The following is a 21,259-nucleotide window of genomic DNA, read 5'->3' as shown; positions in this document are numbered from 1 at the left end:
TGAGTCCAATTTCATACAGCAACTTTAAAATTAAATAAAATACAACCATTCATTTCTAAAATCCCAATCAAAAGAATAGCATCAGGATCATCATTGTACCTGATCTTACTGATCTTCTTGATGTCCTTTCAGGGCTAACTGACCGGTAGGACTTTGGACTTCTTCTAACGAGATTTCGGCTTCGATATGGAGAACGGGATCTGGATCTGGATCTGTATTTAGAAATGAAACTATGGCAAATTCTTGGACTTCGACTCCTTGGTCTATATCTATAACGAGCTGGACTTCGAGAACGATGGTATCTGTGACTTGAGCTTGATCTCCTAGAATGCCTAGGACTGGGGGAATGAGAATGAGAACGTCTTCTTGGAGTTTCATTTTCTTTCCTATTGCTCTCATTTCTAGAAAGGAGAAAACAAACAAGACTCAGCAATTCAATGTAGATTTAAGCTATATTAAATAACAGAAGCAGCTTTTTAAACAAACATTTATTTTTATTACTTATTATTTGTAAGTGTGTGAGAGTATGCATTTATGTCCAGGTGCCCACCAGATCCTTTAGAGATGGAATTATACATTGTTGTGAGCTACCCCACATGAGTGCTAGGAACTGAACTCAGGTCCTTGACAAAAGCAGTTAAATGTTTTAACCACTTAGCAATTTCCCCAGACCTTTCACTGTATTTTTGTTTGTTGGTTGGTTGGTTTGCTTTTCTTTTAGAGACAGGCTCTCAGTATGTAGACCATCCAGACTAACTCTAAACTTGTGGCAATTCTAGGTCTCGGTCTCCTAAATGCTAGGATTATAGGCGTGACCCACTATGCCTGGCTCAGAAGTGTTTATTTAAAAGAAGCTACTGGGATAGCAAACCAGCTCACTGGGTAAAGATGCTTTTTGCAAGCAGACCTGACAACCTGAGTTTGAAACCCCAGACCCTTTAAGATTGCAGAAAACCAATTCTGGAAAGTTGTCCTCTGACATCCACAAGCACCATGGCACATGTCACACACATATGTGCATATGAACACACACACACAAAATAAATGAATGAAAAATGTATCTACCATTATGAGTAGAGAAAAAGTAATCTGAACAGATAGATGATTAACCTTCAGTTTGCTAGAACCCTCTTTTTTTCTAGCTTAATAAGAGTATTTTTATCCTCTTCTTAGGTATCAGTTATTTTGCAACTATTTTAAGTTATATAAAGAATTTAGGAATTTGTGTTTGTTTTTTGAAAAAGGGTTTCACTGTGCAGCCCTGGCTGTCCTGAACTCACTCTGTAGACCAGGTTGGCCTCGAACTCACAGAGATCCACCTGCCTCTGCTTCCCAAGTGCTAGGATTAAGGTGTGGGTTACCACCACCCACCAAAAAATTATTTATAGAAACTGTTTTTCAATGACTTTTCCCTGAAACCTTATGCCATCTAAACATACTTCACTGACTTCTGTACATTTGTGTACAGATCCTAAAGAACTCAGAACTAAATAATTCTCAGTATTCAAGCTATTTAAATATTAATAATTATGCACCCACAAACACAAAATAATAGGATCAAAAATAAATTATCAAGACTTAAGCCGGGTGGTGGTGGCACTTTAATTCCAGCACTCGGGAGGCAGAGGCAGGCGGATCTCTGTGAGTTTGAGGCCAGCCTGGTCTAAAAGAGCTAGTTCCAGGACAGCCAGGGCTACACAGAGAAACCCTGTCTCAAAAAATCAAAACAAACAAACAAACAAACAAGAAGACTAAAGTGAAGTGAAGTCCATAGAAGAAAGCACATTTAAGCTGAAATAAAAATACTCATCAATTTTTTTCATGTGTCAGCTGTATAAAAATAAAAACAATAGCAGGGTGTGGTGGCATAAATCTTTAATCCTATCACTTGAGAGGCAAAGACAGGTGGATCTCTGAGTTCAGGACCAGCCAGTTCTATATAGAGTTCTAGGCTATCCAGGGCTCTGTCTACAACAAAACCCAACATGATAAAATTAGGACAATTCCAAAACAACTTTAAAAAAATTTACTGTTTACTTTTAAAAGGAAACAAAGTTGTAATAATTAATACTATTAAAAAAAAAACATACCTTCGAGATGGGAGGATCTCAGGGTTCCAATCAGGGTATCTATTTGAAATAAAGACTATTAATGACAGTTCAAGCAATAATAATCTTTTAATCATTTAATAAAATTAATCATCTAATTAATAAACAATCTTTACCTGAACTGTGTCAGAACTGCTCAAACTTAAGCTTATATATAATTTAAAAATTGAAATATGGCCAGCTGGTAGGGACACACACTTCTAATCCCAGCACTCAGAAGGAAGAGGCAGGCAGATCTCTATAAATTCGACGCTAGCCTAGACTTGTCTACAGAGTGAGTTCCTGGACATTCAGGGCTACACAGAGAAACAATGGCCTTAAAAAAAAGTTTTCTTGATAATAACATTTTTATGTCTAGTTCACCATCTGATCAAGGTGCCACGCTAGTAGATATATCAGAAAAACATTCACCAAGACTTCAATTTTTTTAAACATCTCACTTTTAAAAGTCAAATAAATAGTATATACAAAAGCTTCTTAAGGTATAAAATATTAGTCTAGATAGGGGTAGACAAAGAGGCAAAGAATAGAGAGATGCTAGGCATGGTGATTCATGCCTGCTTTCCCAGCACTTGGGAGGCAAAAAAAGGATAAAGAAAGGCTCCAAAACTACAGCAAAACCCTATCTCGAAAAACCAAAAAAGAAGAGAAAGTTCAAGATCATCTTCATGTATATTAGCATTTCTTCTTCCCTTTCTTTCTTTCCTTTTTATTTAAGATAGGTTTATAGCTTACATGGTTTCTCTTGGAAGCCTTGGTTGTCCTGGAACTACCTCTATAAATCAGGCAGGCTGGCCTTAAACTCAGAGATCCACCTGTTTCTGCCTCCAGAGTGCTAGGATTAAAGGCGGGCACCGATTGCCCATACGTCATTAGCATTTCTCATGTGGGCTGAGACCCTTTGCAGGCTGAACGACCCTTTCACTGGGGTCACATAACAGATATTTACACTGCAATTCGTAACAGTAGCAAAGTTACAGTTACAAAGAGGCAATGAAAATATTTTGTGGTTGGGGAATCACAACATGAAGAACTGTACTAAGGGCTGCAACATTAGGAGGTTGGGAATCACTAGTTTACATAAGACACTGGCTAAGAAGACAGCTCAATCTGTAAAGACCAGAGTTTGAACTACAAACTCATGTAAAAAGCTAGGCATTATAAACTGTGTATTTTTAATATCAAAGCTGAAAACACAGAGATCTGCAGATACCTTGTGCTCATGAGCCAGGCAGTCTAACATAAGTATGAGACCCAGGTCTTGGAGAGAGATACAGTCTCAAAAAAAACAACAACAAACCGGGAAGGCTCCTAAGGATCAACATCCAACGTTGACCTGTGGCCAACCTAAGCCTACACACACAAATGTACTCCTCCATTGCGTCCCTACTCCATACATACGGGGAAGACAGAGACAAGATCTCAAAATTTTGCAAAATTCTGGAAGAAGGCTAAAAAAGATGGCTTTTCAAAGTTAAGAAGGCATCCTGCTCTTGAAGAGAAGCATCCACATCAGGTGGCTCATAGCCACCTCCAAGTCTTTCAAGAGGACCTGATGTTTCTGGTCTAATAGGTACCTATACTCAAATGCACATACCCACATACAGACATATACATAATTTAAAAACAAAACTCCAAGCATTTTCACCCTTTCTGTTGGGACACATAGAATATAAATTGTATCATATGCTTTTAAGTTATATCCAACTGTATTTGGGAAAATATATGTAAGAAAGAAAAATTGAAAGAAAAGATTGCTTTTCTTCAAGTAGCCCTTTAAAAATGTATTGATGATCTTGGCACTGGAGAGGCAGAGGCAGACATTATCTCTGTGGGTTCAAGACAATCCTGATTTATATAAGCAAGTCCCAGGCCAGCCAGGGCTACTTGGTGAGAACTTGTCTCAAAAAGAAAAAGAAAATCTATTAGCAGGCCTGGTCTTGGTTACAGCTAACATGGTAGAACAAAGAAGAACCTGGATGCAAACCCTAAATGGTTCTACTCCAGGAAGCAGTTGTTGCAGCACAGAAGAAATGGAGGGCATAATAAAAAGGAAACAATCTAGAATGGTTTCTTTAGAACAGTGTGGTTCTCAACCTTCCTAATATTAAGACCCTTTAAGTCTCCTCATGTTAGTGACTTCTAACCATAAACCTACTTTCATTGATACTTCACAACTGTAATTTTGCTGTTATGAGCTGGAATGTAAATATCTGTCTTTTCTGATGGTCTTAGGTGACCCCTGTGAAAGGGTCATTCAAGTGGTGGCGCACGCCTTTAATCCCAGCACTCGGGAGGCAGAGGCAGGCGGATCTCTGTGAGTTCGAGGCCAGCCTGGTCTACAAGAGCTAGTTCCAGGACAGGCTTTAAAGCTACAGAGAAACTCTGTCTCAAAAAACAAAAAGAAGAGCGAGAGAGAGAGAGAGAGACAGAGAGAGAGAGAGAGACAGAGAGAGAGAGAGAGACAGAGAGACAGAGAGAGAGAGTCATTTAAGCTCCATTCAAACTCCAAAGAAATAAAGGAGTCGGGCGGTGGTGGAGCACGCCTTTAATCCAGCACCTGGGAGGCAGAGGCAGGCAGATCTCTGTGAGTTCGAGACCAGCCTGGTCTACAAGAGCTAGTTCCAGGACAGGCTCCAAAACCACAGAGAAACCCTGTCTCGAAAAACAAACAAACAAAACAAAACAAAAAAAAAAACAAAACAAAAAAAAAAGAAAGCCTGCATCTTCATCTTCATCCTCAAATTTACCGATCTATAACCTAATTGGACATAGTGATTAAATTACTAACATTCAAGAATTCAATCTCAGCAGAAAGACAAAAGGTACAAAATGGACTATCTGCTGTTCCCTGAGACATCATGGCAGAGAGATCAGAGGGAACATATAGCTGTACTGGATGCCTGGTCAACAGAGCTACCTTCAAATTTGACAAAGTTGGTATTGTTGCCATCAATGACCCTTTGTTGACCTCAACTAAACATTCTACATGTTCCAAAATGACTCTACCCACTTTCACAGCACAGTCAAGGCTGAGACTGGAAAAAATTGTCATCAACGGAAAGGTCATCTCCATCTTCGAGAATCAAAAGGGGTGATGCTAGTGCCAAGCTTGTTATTGCCACTATGGAGAAGGCCCTCTTGTTGGGTAGAGTCGAAAAGATGATGATCTCTGCCCCTTCAGCTGATGCCATGTTTGTGATAAACGTGAACTGCAAGAAGTATGACAACTCACTCAAGACTGTCAACAATGCTGCTTGCTCCACCAAATGCTTAGACCCCTGGCCAAGGTCATCTACAACCATGCTGACATTATTGAAGGACTTGTGACCATAGTTTATGCCATCACTGCCACCCAGAAGACTGCAGATGGCCCTTCTGGGAAGCTGTGGCATGATGGCCAGAACAGTATCCCTATATCCACTGGCATTGCCAAAGCTGTGGCAAGGTCATCCCAGAACTGAACAAAAAGTTCACTGGCATGGTCTTTCATGTTCTTATCCCCAGTGGTCCCTGATGGATCTGACATGCCACTTAGAGATAACTGCTAGTACAATAACATAAAGATAGTAGATCAGGCATTGAAGGGCCCACTAAAGAGCATCCTGGGCTATCCTAAGGACCAGGTTATCTTGTCTATCGCAACTTTAGCTGTAACACCCACTCTTTCACCTTTGATGCTGAGGGTGGCATTGCTTTTAACAACTTTGTCAAGCAAATTTCCTGGTATGACAATGAATGTAGCTATGGCAACAAAGTGGTAGACTTCATGGCCTACATGGCTTCCAGGGAGTAAGAAGCTCTGTGTGGTGGTTTAAATGAGAATGGGCCACATAGGCTCTTGTGTTTAAATATTTGGTCCCCAGTTAGTAGAACTGTGTTGGGAAAAGTAAGAGGTGTGACCACTGGAGTAGAAGTGGCCTTGTTGGAGGAGGTATGACACTGGGAGTGGGCTTTGAAGTTTCAAGTACCCACACCAGGCCCAGTTTGTCTCTGTCTCTCTTCTCTCTCCCCTGTCCCATCCCCACCCCTGCCTATGGATCAGGATGTAAAGCTCAGCTACTGTTCTACTGCCATGCCTATCTGCTTCCCACTGTGATGATCATAGACTAACTCTATAAAACTGTAAGCAAGTACTCAATCAAATGCTCTCTTGGTCATGGTGTCTCTTCATAGCAACAGAACAATAACTAAGACAACCTGGACCAGCTACCCCAACAAGAACATATGAGAAGAGAGAGGGCCTCAGATGCTGAGGAATTCCTGTCCCAACTCAGCCTCAAACCTTGAGCAATCTATCCTCAGTTTCCATCCCAGATCCTCAAAACAAGGGGAGTGGCCGGGCAGTAATGCCTTCAATCCCAGCATTCAAGAGGCAGAGGCAGGCGGACCTCTCTGAGTTCAAGGCCAGCTTGGTCTACAAGAGATAGTTCCAGGACAGGCCCCAAAACTACAGAGAAACCCTATTTCAAAAAAAACAAAAAAAAAAAAAAAAGAAAGACAACAACAAAAACAAAACAAGGAGAGTGACTTAGGAAGTCCTACCCTCTTGAATATCAGTAAAATTCATTGCACCCACCAAAAACAAAAAAACCAAATGACCAACAAATTATCTTTCAGAAAAGTAAATGAAGTCAAAACCCTTGAAAAAGGTAAAGTAGTTTTATTTGTTATTGTGTGCTTCAAGTGTTGTTTATAAGGTAGTAAGCTGAAATCTGCATTCACATCTCCACAGAAAAATGGGCAAGATAATGGAAAGAATGATACCTGTCTTCAACCATTGTGGGAAAGGCAAACAAGCAAGAAAAATCAATTAAATTTGTTTGTAATTACCTATTGGGGATTATGTTAGGAAAGAGACACAAATTAAGTTAATCGAAGATTACATGGCATTCTCCTTTTGGAAAATTAAACATACTTCTCTAGGATTATTTTAAACAAGGAATAGCTTTAAAAAGTATTTTTAACAAATTATCACACTAAAAATATTTAATAGTTACATGTCATCATAGGCTATTTTCTTCTAACTCTGTTGCTTATAAAAAAATGGAAGAAAATGTTCTTACTGTTGACGTAACTGCCGACAACTCTCAATATGGGTGGAAGTATTTTGATGCTGAATCCAGTCCTATTTTAAAAAAAGAAAAGGTTGAAATTAAAACAATCCTCATGCTCACTAATGAATTAAGTTTTTTTTTAAATGACAACGGGTATTTGAAAATTTAACAAACCTAATTATAATTGAGATTTAGGATTTAGAAACAACATAATTTTCACAAACAAAAATTAAAGTCCTCCAAACAAATGCATTTAACCCACACCATGTTAACATTATTTAAAAGATATTTAAGTAGAAATTTTAAAAAATCATATCTATGAACATTCATTTTGAAATGCATACGTATATTTAGACTTGAAGAAAAAGCATAAATTCAAAAATAACATCTCAAATATAAAAGCAACATTTCAAAGAACACCAAAAATTCTATCAAGCAGTATCTCTGACATGGTGCCTTCCAAAGACAGCAGCTTACTCCTCTAAAGGTCAAGCAAAAGACACTGATCACCAAAATAAGACTTCAAATGCTAATGGCATTCCAAACAAGGTGCTCACTATATTGGGAAAAAGATGAGTAAAATAGTGAAAACTACCACTGATCAAATCTAATTTATTTTCAAGATTTAAAGGAAAGTAACACAGTTTCAAAGACATAGTATCCCTTACACATACAGCTTTACAATTAACAAAAAATACTTCCCTATACATTTTGTTTACAAATAAATGTCCTAAAATTATAATATGTAACAACAAATACCTCCTGGAAGACATATTTGATTAAAAGAGGGTCAGAGAAGAAAGAACAAGTAATATAGCTTTTAACACAATAGTTTTCAAGGTGAAATGTGTCTATTGCTCAATGTTTTATTGTTCCTCCAGCATTTGGAAAGGAAAAAGAGAAAGAAAAAACCCAACCCTCACTAAATAGCTCTCTGAATTTTAAAACTTCTGAGAAAAAATTTTGTTTTCACTTCAAAAACATTTTAAACAAAAAGTTTAAACAATTTACAAAACAAAGTTTCTACAATTAAACTACAGTTGACATTAATCCTGAGTTCTACCTTGGCAGGAATTACCCAAAAGTCAAGTTAGTTACTTCCAACACTGTGCATCTAAGTTTTGACAGACTAAAGGATTTCATTAAACTTCCTGGCTTAATTGTACACTGTAAAAACAAAATGTCTGCATAGACACCTTAGTGCTACAAATAAAAAGCTAAAAGAAACCATCAATCAAGAGTCTGTAGTAGTGTCCAATCTAATCCATGTCTTTGATATAAATTAGGTATTGTTTTTACCAGACACACCAGCAGGCAGAAAATTAGGCATAATTTATTTGCACCATAAAATGTTTTATTTGAATAAGTTGTCAACATTTATAAATCCAGATTGTACCCCCCAAATCTGATTTTCAGCTTTTCTTGAAACACATACAAAGAAATGATAATAATGGATATGCTTTTTTGCTATTAATACCTATATAAGCTGAAAGTGGTCAATGCCCTGCTTACTAAGGCACTTTCTTTAATTCTACTCACACATGCACACTGTCTTCCAACAGGCATCCTTCTTGATACACTAAGTAAGCTCAGTAAAGGTATCTATGCAACCCCAAATCCTAGACTTTATATCATAATACCCAGATAGCTGCTCAAAAGGAGCACTGCCTCTATAGGAAAAATAATTACCTAAGAAGCAAAGACACTCCAAAAACTATAGACTTGGGCTAGCTCTGAATCACTATGAAAACACCAACTCCTATCAAAGCTTGCCCTTTATCTTCTGACTAGCTTCAATAAAAAATATTTGTTGCCCAATGATTAGAGTTAAATACCTACCTGGACCCACATGACAGAAGGAGAAAGCCTGACTCTCACAATATCCTGATTTCCACAAATTCACTGTGGACACGTGTACCAACACTCACAAACACACAAAATATATAAATGAGTAAATTGGGGAACTGTCTTGAATCAAGTTATTTCAGTCAAAAGGACATAGGAAATCAAGGCAAATTTCTTTAAAACCTGAATGCCGGTTTGTGAGGAAACAGTCTATTACTGTATTCTTAAAAGTGCACCTCAGGCTATAGTTTGAAAGACTCAAATGTAGAAAGCAAACATGCTGTAGGATTTACCTAGTAGGAAAAAAACCTGAAATTAGAAATCCACAAGTACTAGCTATATATTCCTATTATCACAAATATGCATATACACACAAGGTAATAAAATATTTCACAAAAAACAAGAGGCAACTTGTACATCTAAATTAACATTCACATGCCCATCATTGTCCATCAAGCAATGATGAATTCTTTAATTAGATGAACCCCAATCTGTAACGCTGAGTGTTCAGACTGGGAGCAGGGAAATTAAGCATGTGCATACAATGCACATTGGGTCTTAACTCAGCGGCATAGAAGTCATAGCAAACTTGTGGAAGTGAGAGGACAAGCTTAGAGGTCAGTCATAGTCATCATCTTCTACCTTGAGACAGGGTCTCTGCTGTTTTCACTGCCATATACAGGCTAGCTCCCAATAGGAGTGCTAGGATTGACACAGATGCTCGTGCCATTTGACTGCCAGGCTTTGACAGACTTTGATCCTGGGGACTTGAACTCAGCTCCTCACACTTGTGTGGCAAATGCTTTCATTCACTCGGCCATCTTCATAGTCCAAAAGAACTGCTTTTAATGACTGCATGATTTTTCTCTGCTTTCAAAATTTTTGTTTTATTTTATTTCCCCAGGGTTTTCCACCTTACACTTGAATAACTAGGGAAGCTTTCATTTAAATGGCCTACCCCATCTCCCGTTTTCCTATTTATCTACACTTAAATCACTCTGAAACACTATCAATGTGTTGCTTCACATATCAAAAATTTAATTAGCTTCTCAAAGTCTTCCACCTCAAATCAGAATTGAGAATTGCTTTTCAAGGCCTTGCATATTTATTTCTAGTATGTTCTTCAATGCCTCTTAGCATAAGGCCTTCTTTATGAACTTTTGTCTCTCTACGTGTTGCTGTTCCCATCTGGAATGCCATTTTTCTTCTTTAGAAAAAAATGTCTTCAAACTACTCCATAAAGAAAATAGTGCATCTGGTACAAGCCTTATCTAACTAGATGGAAAATGTTTTCTCAAACCAAAAGCAGATTTATGCTTTTCTTGTTCATCACAAATTGCTAGATACTTTATAGGCATTGTAATTGCTGGCCTGATCGCTACAAATCTGAAATCAACATAGGAACAGTATCTTCCCCTAATGTCATGAACAAAGGTTAAATATCACCAAATCACTCTCTCTTCCCGTCCCTCTTCTGAAGAGGCAACTACTGCCTCTCTCTTCCCTCACCCCCCGCTACTTTCCCCCTTCTTCCCTTTCTCCTTCCTTTTCCCATCCATAAGCCACTAAATAAACTCTATATACCGCTCCCCAAATCACCAAACCATTTGCTCCTTTTGGTTTTTCTACACAGGGTTTCTCAATGTAGCCATAGTTATCCTGGAATTCACTCTGTGGAACAGGTAGGCCTCAAACTCAGAGACCCACCTACCTCTGCCTTCCTAGTGCTGGCACTAAAGGTGTGTGCCACAACTGTGTGCTTGTTTCTAACTTTGAAAATATCCTTGGGTATCTTTTCTTGATGAGACTGCATAATCTGCTTTACAAAACAAATTTTATATAGTTCTTTATTTCTGCCCCCAATCTACTATAGATACATATAAAGTTAAATCAGTATATACACAATGGATAGATACTTTTTCTAAAATACAAAATAAAACCATCACAAGATATATATTTTTCAACACATTATGACTGATTAAAAGTTTATAATAAATATAAGTGTTATTGGTATGCCCAGTTACAATAACAAAGAGCACCCAACACTCAAGTCTAGGGCTAGTTACAGATTACAAAGTGCTATGAAAGAACTATGCTGAGAGTTTTCTGAGTGACAAACAACTCTATCCGCTTTGGTGGAAAAACGGAGCTACTACCATATTAAAATCCAGCATAGGGCTGGAGAGATGGCTCAGAGGTTAAGAGCATTGCCTGCTCTTCCAAAGGTCCTGAGTTCAATTCCCAGCAACCACGTGGTGACTCATAACCATCTGTAATGAGGTCTGGTGCCTTCTTCTGGCCTGCAGGCATACACAGACATAATAAATAAGTAAATATTTTTTTTAAAAAAAAAACAGCATATTTGTCTAAAATGGATAGATTGCTGCTTTTTTTTTTTTATTAAACCTAGGGCCTGGTATGTGCTAAACATGTGCTCTACCACTGAACTACACTCCCATCCCAGAATGATGCTTCCTTTTACTAGTGTTAACTTGAAGACAAGAGCATTCAATTCAGGTTTTCCCATTACTGACTGAAACCTGATAAATGCATACAAAGACAATAAAATGGTAATATTTGCAGGAGAGAAAAATAACAAGAGAACGAAAACCTACACATAAGTAAGCCTCTTCAAGCCACCCAGACAATTCAAGACTAAAGCTTTAAATTAAAGCTTCTTTTAAAGTACATTCCCTTCTCACCATCATCTATATCTACAAATTGCATTAGTAAACAAAAGAACCAGTGATTCCTGTGCAGTTACAAGGGGTGGGGGTGGGGGGTGATTCCTGTTCAGATTTACCAGTGGTTACTATCAAACAGCATATATTATATAATACTATTCTTCAGCACCCATGTAAAATTTTCCTTCTTCTTATACTAACCACAAAGGCACCTTAAGCATATATTTTGGACTTTCTCAATTTCCTGCATTTTACTCTATTCTCTATTTTCTGAGCTCATGGCTGGCTCCATAATCATCACTACATCCTGAATAATTCTGTTATGAAGTTATTTTAAAAGTGCCTTCTCAAGAAACACTGAAAAACTTCTGGTCCATACAAAACTCAGAAACACTTAAAGCAACATTAATATCTTTATCTTAGAACAGATATATGCAAGACTAAAATATACTGTCCTTTGAAAGTGCACATTACAAATGAGTCATAATTTTAGTCTAACAAATCTTAAACACACTTTCTCATGTAGCACTGTTATGAGTATACAATTTATTATATAAATTTGATGCTGCATAAGTGGGATAACTGAAAGTTAAAAAAAAAAAAAAAACCCGGCAAACTATATAGTATACTAAGTAACAGGAATACAGAAAGCCTAACATTCATTTCAATACTAAGGTTACTTACGATTACAAGTAGGTGCCAGGGTTGCAATCAAAATTAATTAGTCACTTACTTAATGCTTTGGTAACAGCAGCATATATAACAGAATTTAGAGAAAACCTGGGCGCTGAGCATCATTGTACAGCAATCTTTTAAAAACACTCACCTTCAAATGACTACATTCTACGTTACACAGAGAACACAAATGTGGAAATATTCTTGGAGATGCCGCATAATAATCATTCATCATAGAAGGGGTTGGCAGTCTCTTCATTTTCTGGGTACCAGCTTCTGTAAACTTTGGTAGCCACGAAGCTTTCACAATCCCAAACGGAGACCGAATGGGCAGGTCATCCTCTGATTGGTAACTCTTTTTACTTCCTCTAGGTCCAACATGTGCATCAGCTGAACTGATCACGGGCTTCTGTGGGATCCGCTCTTGCTGGTTTAAAGCTGAAATTAATTCAGAGGAAAAGGATGGCTGGTTCACAGATGGAGGAACAAGAGACTGACTCATTGTCTGGCTAACTGTTTGGCTAAGAGACTGGCTGACGGACTTTACAGGCTCAAGGACTGACTGTCCTGAAATGTGTAAGCCTGTCATTTTGGTTCCACTCTCAGTTGGGAAAAAGGACTGACTTGAGGACTCACCAGGGAAGTCCATCTGACGAAACACATCTTCCACAGGAAACACGGAATTACGTGTCACATTTGGAGAGGGAACAGTTGCAGAAATGTTCTCCTGTGACCGAAATTCATTCTTGACCTCATCAGTTGGAATTTCAGGATCATAAATACGTACTTCAAGTGGATCTTCTGTATAGCCATATTTGCTTGCATGCCCATAATCAATTACGTTACTTGAAACTGTTTCTTTACCAAGTGTTTCCTTATTTCTGCTGTGAGAAGGTAAATTAGGTAATCGGCGCCCCATTTTTCGCATTCTTATATCCCTCAATATTAATGGCATATTTTCAGGAGTTAGCTGTTCATCAGGATAGCGACTAAGTTCTTCTAGGTCTTCATTTGATAATCCAAAACTTGCTAAGATACTTGAGGCACTCTCCTTTGTATAGCGGCTCTGTACTTTAGGACTCTGCTCTGTAACCTGAGTTACAGAACTCTGTTTCACTTCCACTGGCGGAGTTATATGAGGCTCATCATCCCACCGACTACTAGGAGGTTTCTCCTTCTTTTGTTGTGCTTCATGAAAATCCATTTTTTCTTTGGTTAATCTTGGATCAGTTCGGTGTTGAGTTACCTGAACATTCATTCTCTGTGGTCCCATGTTCTGATAAGATTCATGGCCAGGAAATCTATGTGGAATTCCACGGGCTCTCCCTGCTGGGTAAAATCTTGGAAGACCCATAGATCCAGGCCTCATAAATGGTCCAGGAGGCCTCATCCCAGGAAGATTAGGTGCTCTTGGCCTTTGAAGTGGAAAAGTCCCTCGAGGATTAAACCTGGGTCTCGACATGGCTACTTTCAAGAATGTCTGATTTAATAAACTATAAGGTGTTGCTGAACCATGTGAGGCAACGACATTCAGCTGCTGAAGCGCCAACTGAGTCTTAATCTGAGCAAAGTGCAAAGGAGATGGGCCCAACAGAAGTGGGTTTGCAATGCCCAGGCTCAAGGGATTCACAAGTGGTGCGAAATTTTCCAAGAATAACACAAAGCTGAAAGTTAAAACACAAATATTAGATCATTTTAACTCAAACTACTTCATGAAGTGGGTTCTACAGCCAGAGTAAAACATTTTGAAATAAAGCCATGATACCATTTGGCACCGCATATACTTCACAAAGTTTTAAATTTTCCCCTAAAACTTTCTCTTCTTTTCTGAATCCAGAACACAAACCCCAAATCTCAAGCCAGAGTTCGTGTATATTGCCGTGCACGAAGTGAGGTGCTGGGTGCTGTCCTAGGTGCTGAGATGTAATTCACAAGTCCTTTTACATAATCTTGAAAAAGACTGAGGATTTATTTTGTGGTTTTATACTGGAAAAAAAAAAGATGGTGACATTAAAATTCTTAGAAATGCACATAGACTCAGTATTGTGTTATCAAACATAAGAAAATTAAAAGAACTGTAACTTTAAGATTTTATTCAGACCCATTTTTCAAAGACACATTCTTCCTTGGAATCAGTCTTCACATCTACTAAATTCCACATGGCAATTAAACTAAACACTTATATTCCTGATACTGAACAGTTGATTCTGGTAAAGTAAAATTGTGTCACCAAGAATCTAATTACAAAAGTCCAACAAAGGAAGTGCAATGGCATGAAATTCCTTATAACATACAACATAACATGCAACAAAACCAGTCACCCTGATCTTTCCATTGTTGAGAATACAGACAAAATACACAGGTAACAATGTCTATAAAGTGTTACTGTTCTAAACATTTAACATGGATTTACTCATTTAGTTCTCACAACTCCCAGAGATACACATTGTTTTAAATTGAGAGATTAAGTAACACATAGACATATGATGCTGGGATTTGCATTCAAATCAAATTCAGACATTAATTTAGCTCCACAATCCATGCTTACAACCACTAACAGATGTAATAACACTATCCTACAGGTCTCAGACATTAAATTTGCTAAAAGTGGTTGATTACTGACCACGTTCTCACATTGCTACACTACCCAGTCTAACCAACTTCAGGGAAAAGCAGTACTTCAGCTATCATTCAGGACCAAGTCAGCAGCCAGAGTGGGTGACTTTCCTCATCCATATACCTAAAGATTTACTTACTTCTAAATATATTCATGTGTTTAACTACATACATGTAAGTATGAGTGCCTGAGGAAGCTAGAGGCATCATATCTCCCTGAATTAATTACAGGTGTTTATGAGCTCTGTGCCACATGGGTGCTGGGAAAACCCGAATCATCTCTGCAGGCCCAATAGTTAGTTTTATAAGGTTCTGGGGATTAAACTCAAGTCCTCATGCTTTATTTATGCTTGTTAGTAAGATGAAAATATATTTGGGTAAAACATTCCCTCTTTTCAAATCCAATCATTTAGCATATTGCCAATTTTCCCCCTGGAGCTGAGACCTAATAAGTACTCTATCACTGAGCTAAATTGCCCAGCACTGCATTTCTTTAATTTTTGTAAAAGAAGAATTTTACATTATGCATGTTCAAATACCTAAAAAGATCCCATCCTTTTCAAATTTTGTATGTATAATGTCCAACAATCTAGGCAACCTCTCTCTACCACCTTTGTAATTTAGAAGGTATTTATTCCAGCTAGGCCTTTGCACCTTTGTCTTCTCATTAAAATAATCAACTTGCCCTGGATGATGACTTGTATATGATTTTATACTTATTCTGCATGATCAGCTTTTATTAAATTTTCCTTGACCACTAAGATCAGGTGAGTCTCAACATCTTAATTATTTCTTGAACCACTTTTGGTATCTCTAGCTTATGATTTGTGCTAATAAAATGCATGCCCTTCCCAACAATGCAGCACCAAGTGAAGTTATATGTTCACTGAAAGACTTTTCTCCCAAGTATATAAAACCCTATTCAGAAGAAGCTCAAATTTTTGTTCAAGTATTTAAAAGATCACATTCAAAGTTGTCATTGTTAATGTACATAAACCAGTTTTTTATATGCATCAATCTATGCATGTGTTTGTGTGAATGAATGTGGGATGTCCTGCCACATCACATATGTGGAAGTCAGAGGACAATCTTGGTTGTTACAGGTCTTTGCTTTCTACCTTGTTTGAGACAGGGTCTCCACTGTTTACTGTTGCATATGTCAACATATGCAAGATATGTTGTAGGCCCAATACTTTCTGGGGATACTACTGTCTCTACTTCCCATCTCCCTATAGTAATTCTGAAATTACAGAAGGTGGATACCACACCCAACTTTCCATGAGTTCTGGAGACCTGAACTCAGATCTTCATGCTTGTGTAGGAAGCGTTTTTCCCACTGAGGTATCTCCCTGACCCCTCAGATTTCAAGTTAGAATGAAACACAAAAATAAAAATTGCCCAGGCTATAAATTCACCACAGCAAATTCAAAGCCACTATTTTAAAAATGCTATTTGTAACAAACTCCAGAAATCACAGATCACTAAATTAGTTTACCTTTGTCACTAGTTTACAACTTTGTGCTCCTTAAAAAAATAAGAACTGCTCGGTAAGCAGTTTTCAATTAGCTATTCTTTTACATTTTTGAGGGTGGTATGTGTGAATATGTTCACATGTACATGGAGGTTGTCTTCAGTCATTCTCCACCTGATTCATCTTCTTTGAGGCAGGGACTCACTGGGTAGCTCTGGTTGGCTTCAAACTTACAGAGACCTGCCTGCCTCACAACAGGCAGACTTTTTTCAAGAAAGGGTCTCTCTCATTGGACCTGGAACTCACTATTTTGGCTTTGCCAGTGAGCCATAGGGATTCTCCTGTTTCTGTCTCCCTAGCTCTGTATTTTATAAAAGTATATTTCTGTACCTGAGTGCTGTGGATCAAACTCAGGTTCTCATGCTTCTTCTACAAGCACTTTATTGACAGAGCCATCTCCCCAGCCCCTACTCTGACTCTTTATACATCATCTTCTCCAGCTGATGAAGACTGCTTTTACACAGAGAGAAGCACTAATTTTTTCAAATATTGTTTCCTCCCCCAAGTAAAACACAAATGGTACAGATTTATCAGCCATCTAATTACTATATGTAACTATGAACAATTTTAAGTTGAAAAGAAGTATACTTGAATTTTTTAAAAAGCAAAACCCTATGTATTCTTCAAAGTACCTAGCATCTTGGCCTTGTGGTGATATAAATGATACATTTATAGAATACAGATACCAGTTGTTTTACAAACTGTATTCTTCGAGACCTCTTAAGCATAACAAGTGCCCTTAACCAATAAGCCATTTCTCCAGCCAACAAACTATTATTTTGAAGTTATTCTAGGGTTGAACATGCAGGGCCTCAACCATTCTAGCTAAGAGCTGCCACTGTATCCCCAGCCTATTTGATGTTTTTGACTGACATTTTAGTCTCCATTTAATACTTTTCATAGCAGAATATTAAATGGTAAAATCATTTTAATTGTTTTCCCTGATGAATGGCAATCTTAAAATTCCTTTCAATGTCCTTTAAAAACAGAAACATTAATCTGAAACAAAACTTCAGTATAATCAATCATTATAATCAATTATAAAAAAAAATCCTTTTAGCAAATAATAACAATGTCAGTAAGAAAGCTCAATGGTTAAGGCACTTGTTGCCAAGCCTCAACTGAAGTTCAATCCCTGGAATCTACAGGGTAGAAGGAAAGATCAATTCCTGAATGTTATCCTCTGACCGCCACACAGAGCTTGTGGCACATCCACCCACAAACATATACACAAAATAAATAGGTACATTTAAAAGAGAAGAAAGAAATCAATAGCAGAAATGGGTTTCTTGGCACAAGTATGAAGAAATGGTTACACAGATTAAAAAGACACTACCATTAGATCTCATGAAGTAGAGAAAATAAAGCTGGCTTCTGGCCTCCAGCTATATAATCTGACGCATGTGTCCACACACATACATATTAATTTTTTACAACCTTACACTTGAGACTTTATAGAGTTTCATGTTTTCAATGTTGTTTAACAGTCATCCCACTTTAGATAAGCAAAATCCCTGAAAGCAAACAGTTCCTACAACACACCGTTTTACAGATTAAGCCTTAGAACAGAGCTAAGAAGTAACCACATTTCAACAAAACCCACATTGCCCCCTCGCTGTTCTTTTCATGCTGTATCCCAGATAATAAAATAAATTTATTTTATAGCTTTTTTCCTAATTATTAAAAAAAATGTTCTTTACCTTTCATCAAAAGCAAGGAAAAAGAAAAAAAATACCCCATAAACACCCAAAGAAAAGTTTTCTATAAACTCATCACAAAAGGAAAATATTATCTTAACTTTCTTTTTCTAGGTCTATTACCTCTATCTTACTTTATGCTGTTCTGTTAGAACACAACTACAAAATATATCAATTCACTTTGGCACTTAGGAACACAGCTACGGAAATAGTCAATACAGCAGTCCAATTGTTTGTTTAATCACAAAAATAACATGCATCTGTGCTTTCTTCCACCCGTTGACCTCTTCTAACATACAGACAGATCCATTCAGCCAATTCTTTAATGTCATTAGTTCTGTTGTGTTGTGTTGTGTTTCTCAAAAGAGGCACAGTCACAGTTTAAGTGTTACATGTTTGGCTTAGATCAAGTATCATGTTAGATGCGAAACTGGCAAAATGTATCATTTTTAAGGAAATGGTCAAGCAAACACAATCAAAAGCACTACCTGGCATCATTAAAAGCAGCACTGACTTTCCTGCTACTTGAAAAGATGGATGAAAATAATGGCTTCAGATCTAAATTTTAAAACCAAAGATGAGGGCTGGAGAGACGGCTCAGCAGTTAAGAGCACTTGCTGTTCACCATGTTCTTCCTAAGGACCTAGGTATGATTCCCAGCACCCATGTGAGGCAGCTCATAAACATCTATAACTCCACCTTCAGAGGATCTGATGGCTTTTTCTGGCCTTTTCAGGCACTTGCACACACATGACATACACACACACATACACATAAATAGATCCTTAAAAGATTTTAAAACAAAGACCAGCTGGTACCATGCAATGCTAGGGACAAATCACAATTAGACTACATATTAAAAACCCCAAACAGCAGTAAATCTAATAGTTATTCCTAGGAAAAGTTTTTTGAAAAAAAAAAAGTATAATAATCAGATTAACTTTATTTTTTACTAAAAAAACATTCTATATTAATAAATGCATCTCCACAGCATAACAATAATTTGATGATAAAAGATACTCTCCTGAAAACAGGCAGATAGTCTCACCTACCTTGCTGTCCTTAACAAACATAGTACATTAGGGCTGGGACGATGAATCAGTAAATATCAGGACCTAGATATGATTCTCAAAGCTGGGTATAGTCACGCACTGGGGAGACAAACAGGCAAATCTTTGGGTACTCACTGGCCAACCAGTCTAGCACACTTGTTAAGTTCCAGATCAGTAAGAGATAAGGTCTCCAAAAAATAAAAATACTGGGCTGGGGAGATGACTCAATCATGTTAAGAGGGTTTGTTACACTGCACAAATATGAAGAAAGACCTGAGTTCAAATGCACCAAAGTCACACAAAGGGGGGAGAGGCATCCCAGTGCTGCAGGGAAACAGATACAACAGCATAAGTGGAACTTGCTGGCTACCAACTTAATTCTAGATTCAGCTAGACCCTATTTTACTGGAATAAGGTGCAGAGTGATAAACAGGGCACACAAAGGTAAACAGCAACTGAAGAACATCCAAGGCTGTTCTCTGACCTCCATACACAAACACACACACACACATGTACATACAGACGCACAAATAAATGAATTAGCTTAAGAGAAACTACCTGATCCAAGCAGGAATAAAAAAATCATCCCTGGGATTACTTAGTCATAATTACAAATGGAAAAAGGGGTCAATGTTTATAAAACTCGAATGCTGCTGAGAACTGTATTTACCACCTTACTGAGAAAGCACAGGCGCTAAAACAAGACCAAGTTCCCACAATGCAGGGAAGTAGTACCAAAAGGTAAAACAACACTGAAGGTTTGGATGCCCAGCTATAGTTGCTTCTGAGATGCAACTGCACCATTGTCCACCAACCTTTTGGTTATATACTTCTCTCATGTAGAATATGGGCCAAATTGTTTCCATCTCCCTAAAGGGCTTTGGTTACAACATGTTAAAGTAAGAATACGTAACTAACTATGCCTTAAAGTGTCAAAAACATTAAGCTACAAAAGAGCATACAGAGCAGTGGCTCTCAACCTGTGGCCCATGACCCCTTTGGGATGGAACAGTCCTTTCACAACAGTCACATATCGGATATCCTATATATCAGATGTATACATTAAAATTCATAACAGTAGCAAGATAGCAACAAAAGTAATTTTATGATTGGGGTCACCACAACATGAGGAACCATATTAAATGGTCAGAGCATTTGGAGTGGTGAGAACCACTGATATATAGAGTATCTTTCTTGGGGGTGGGGGAGGAGAACATTACTTATGGTTACAAAACACAAGAATGACAGTAGAGAAAACCAGTTACTCATAAAATACTAAGAGGACACGGGAATATTTCAAGTAGGACATCTTTTGAATGGTTTTGACCTCAGGAGGCATGTGAAAACAAATCAATAAGAATGGAAAGGGAAAAAAAATCTTTATCTAAACTAAAAGGAAACCGGCATAGTCATATTTTATACAAATAACCACAATCCTAAGCAGGGCGGTGGTGGCGCACGCCTTTAATCCCAGCACTCGGGAGGCAGGGGCAGGCGGATCTCTTTGAGTTGAGGCCAGCCTGGTCTACAAGAGCTAGTTCCAGGACAGGAACCCAAAAGCTACGGAGAAACCGTCTCGAAAATCAAAAAAAAAAAAAAAAAAAAAAAAAAAAACACCACAATCCACCTAAAGGGAAAAAGAAAATTAATCCAAGTAAGTCATGAATTCACTATCAATTTAAATATTCTTTTCAGCAATATGGACAAAACAGTTCCAAAAGAGTTTATTGCTGCTGAATTGAACAAAAGTAAATGTTTTCATGGTGTTTGAAACCAGAGTTCTCACTGTGGAAGACAAGATATACAAATAAGAAGTAGGAGGAAGCAAGAATGAACTAAACAGTAATAAAGTACAAAATACCGGCATCTATACTAACAAATTAACCAATGAAAGAGAAGGGAAAGTTCTTTGGAGAGGAGAAGGTAGAAAATAAAAAGTCATCATTTTAAAACTATCAGTAAAGCATATCTTAAAAACAAACCAGGCACTGGTG

The 21,259-nt window shown here is 37.7% G+C and overlaps 1 protein-coding gene across 9 annotated transcripts in view; it reads right to left on the bottom strand.

The window, feature by feature from the left end:
- Positions 1 to 21,259, bottom strand: part of Znf638 (zinc finger protein 638) — a 138,390-nt gene that overhangs the window by 46,123 nt on the left and 71,008 nt on the right. For 8 of the 9 annotated variants that reach the window (XM_057773817.1, XM_057773825.1, XM_057773845.1 and 5 more), the window contains exons 2-5: positions 12,521 to 14,033; positions 7,175 to 7,236; positions 2,091 to 2,129; positions 100 to 401 (exon numbers count right to left, since the gene is read on the bottom strand). In XM_057773817.1, the coding sequence (XP_057629800.1) occupies positions 100 to 401; positions 2,091 to 2,129; positions 7,175 to 7,236; positions 12,521 to 14,033 (1,916 nt within the window). The remainder of the gene's footprint in view (positions 1 to 99; positions 402 to 2,090; positions 2,130 to 7,174; positions 7,237 to 12,520; positions 14,034 to 21,259) is intronic. The other variant, XM_057773862.1, reaches the window with a different exon arrangement.

The sequence above is a fragment of the Chionomys nivalis genome, chromosome 1 (genome assembly GCF_950005125.1).
Source record: "Chionomys nivalis chromosome 1, mChiNiv1.1, whole genome shotgun sequence".
Lineage (NCBI taxonomy): Eukaryota > Metazoa > Chordata > Mammalia > Rodentia > Cricetidae > Chionomys > Chionomys nivalis.
Note: the sequence above shows the minus strand (reverse complement) of the source record. Positions and strands in the feature narration are given on the sequence as shown.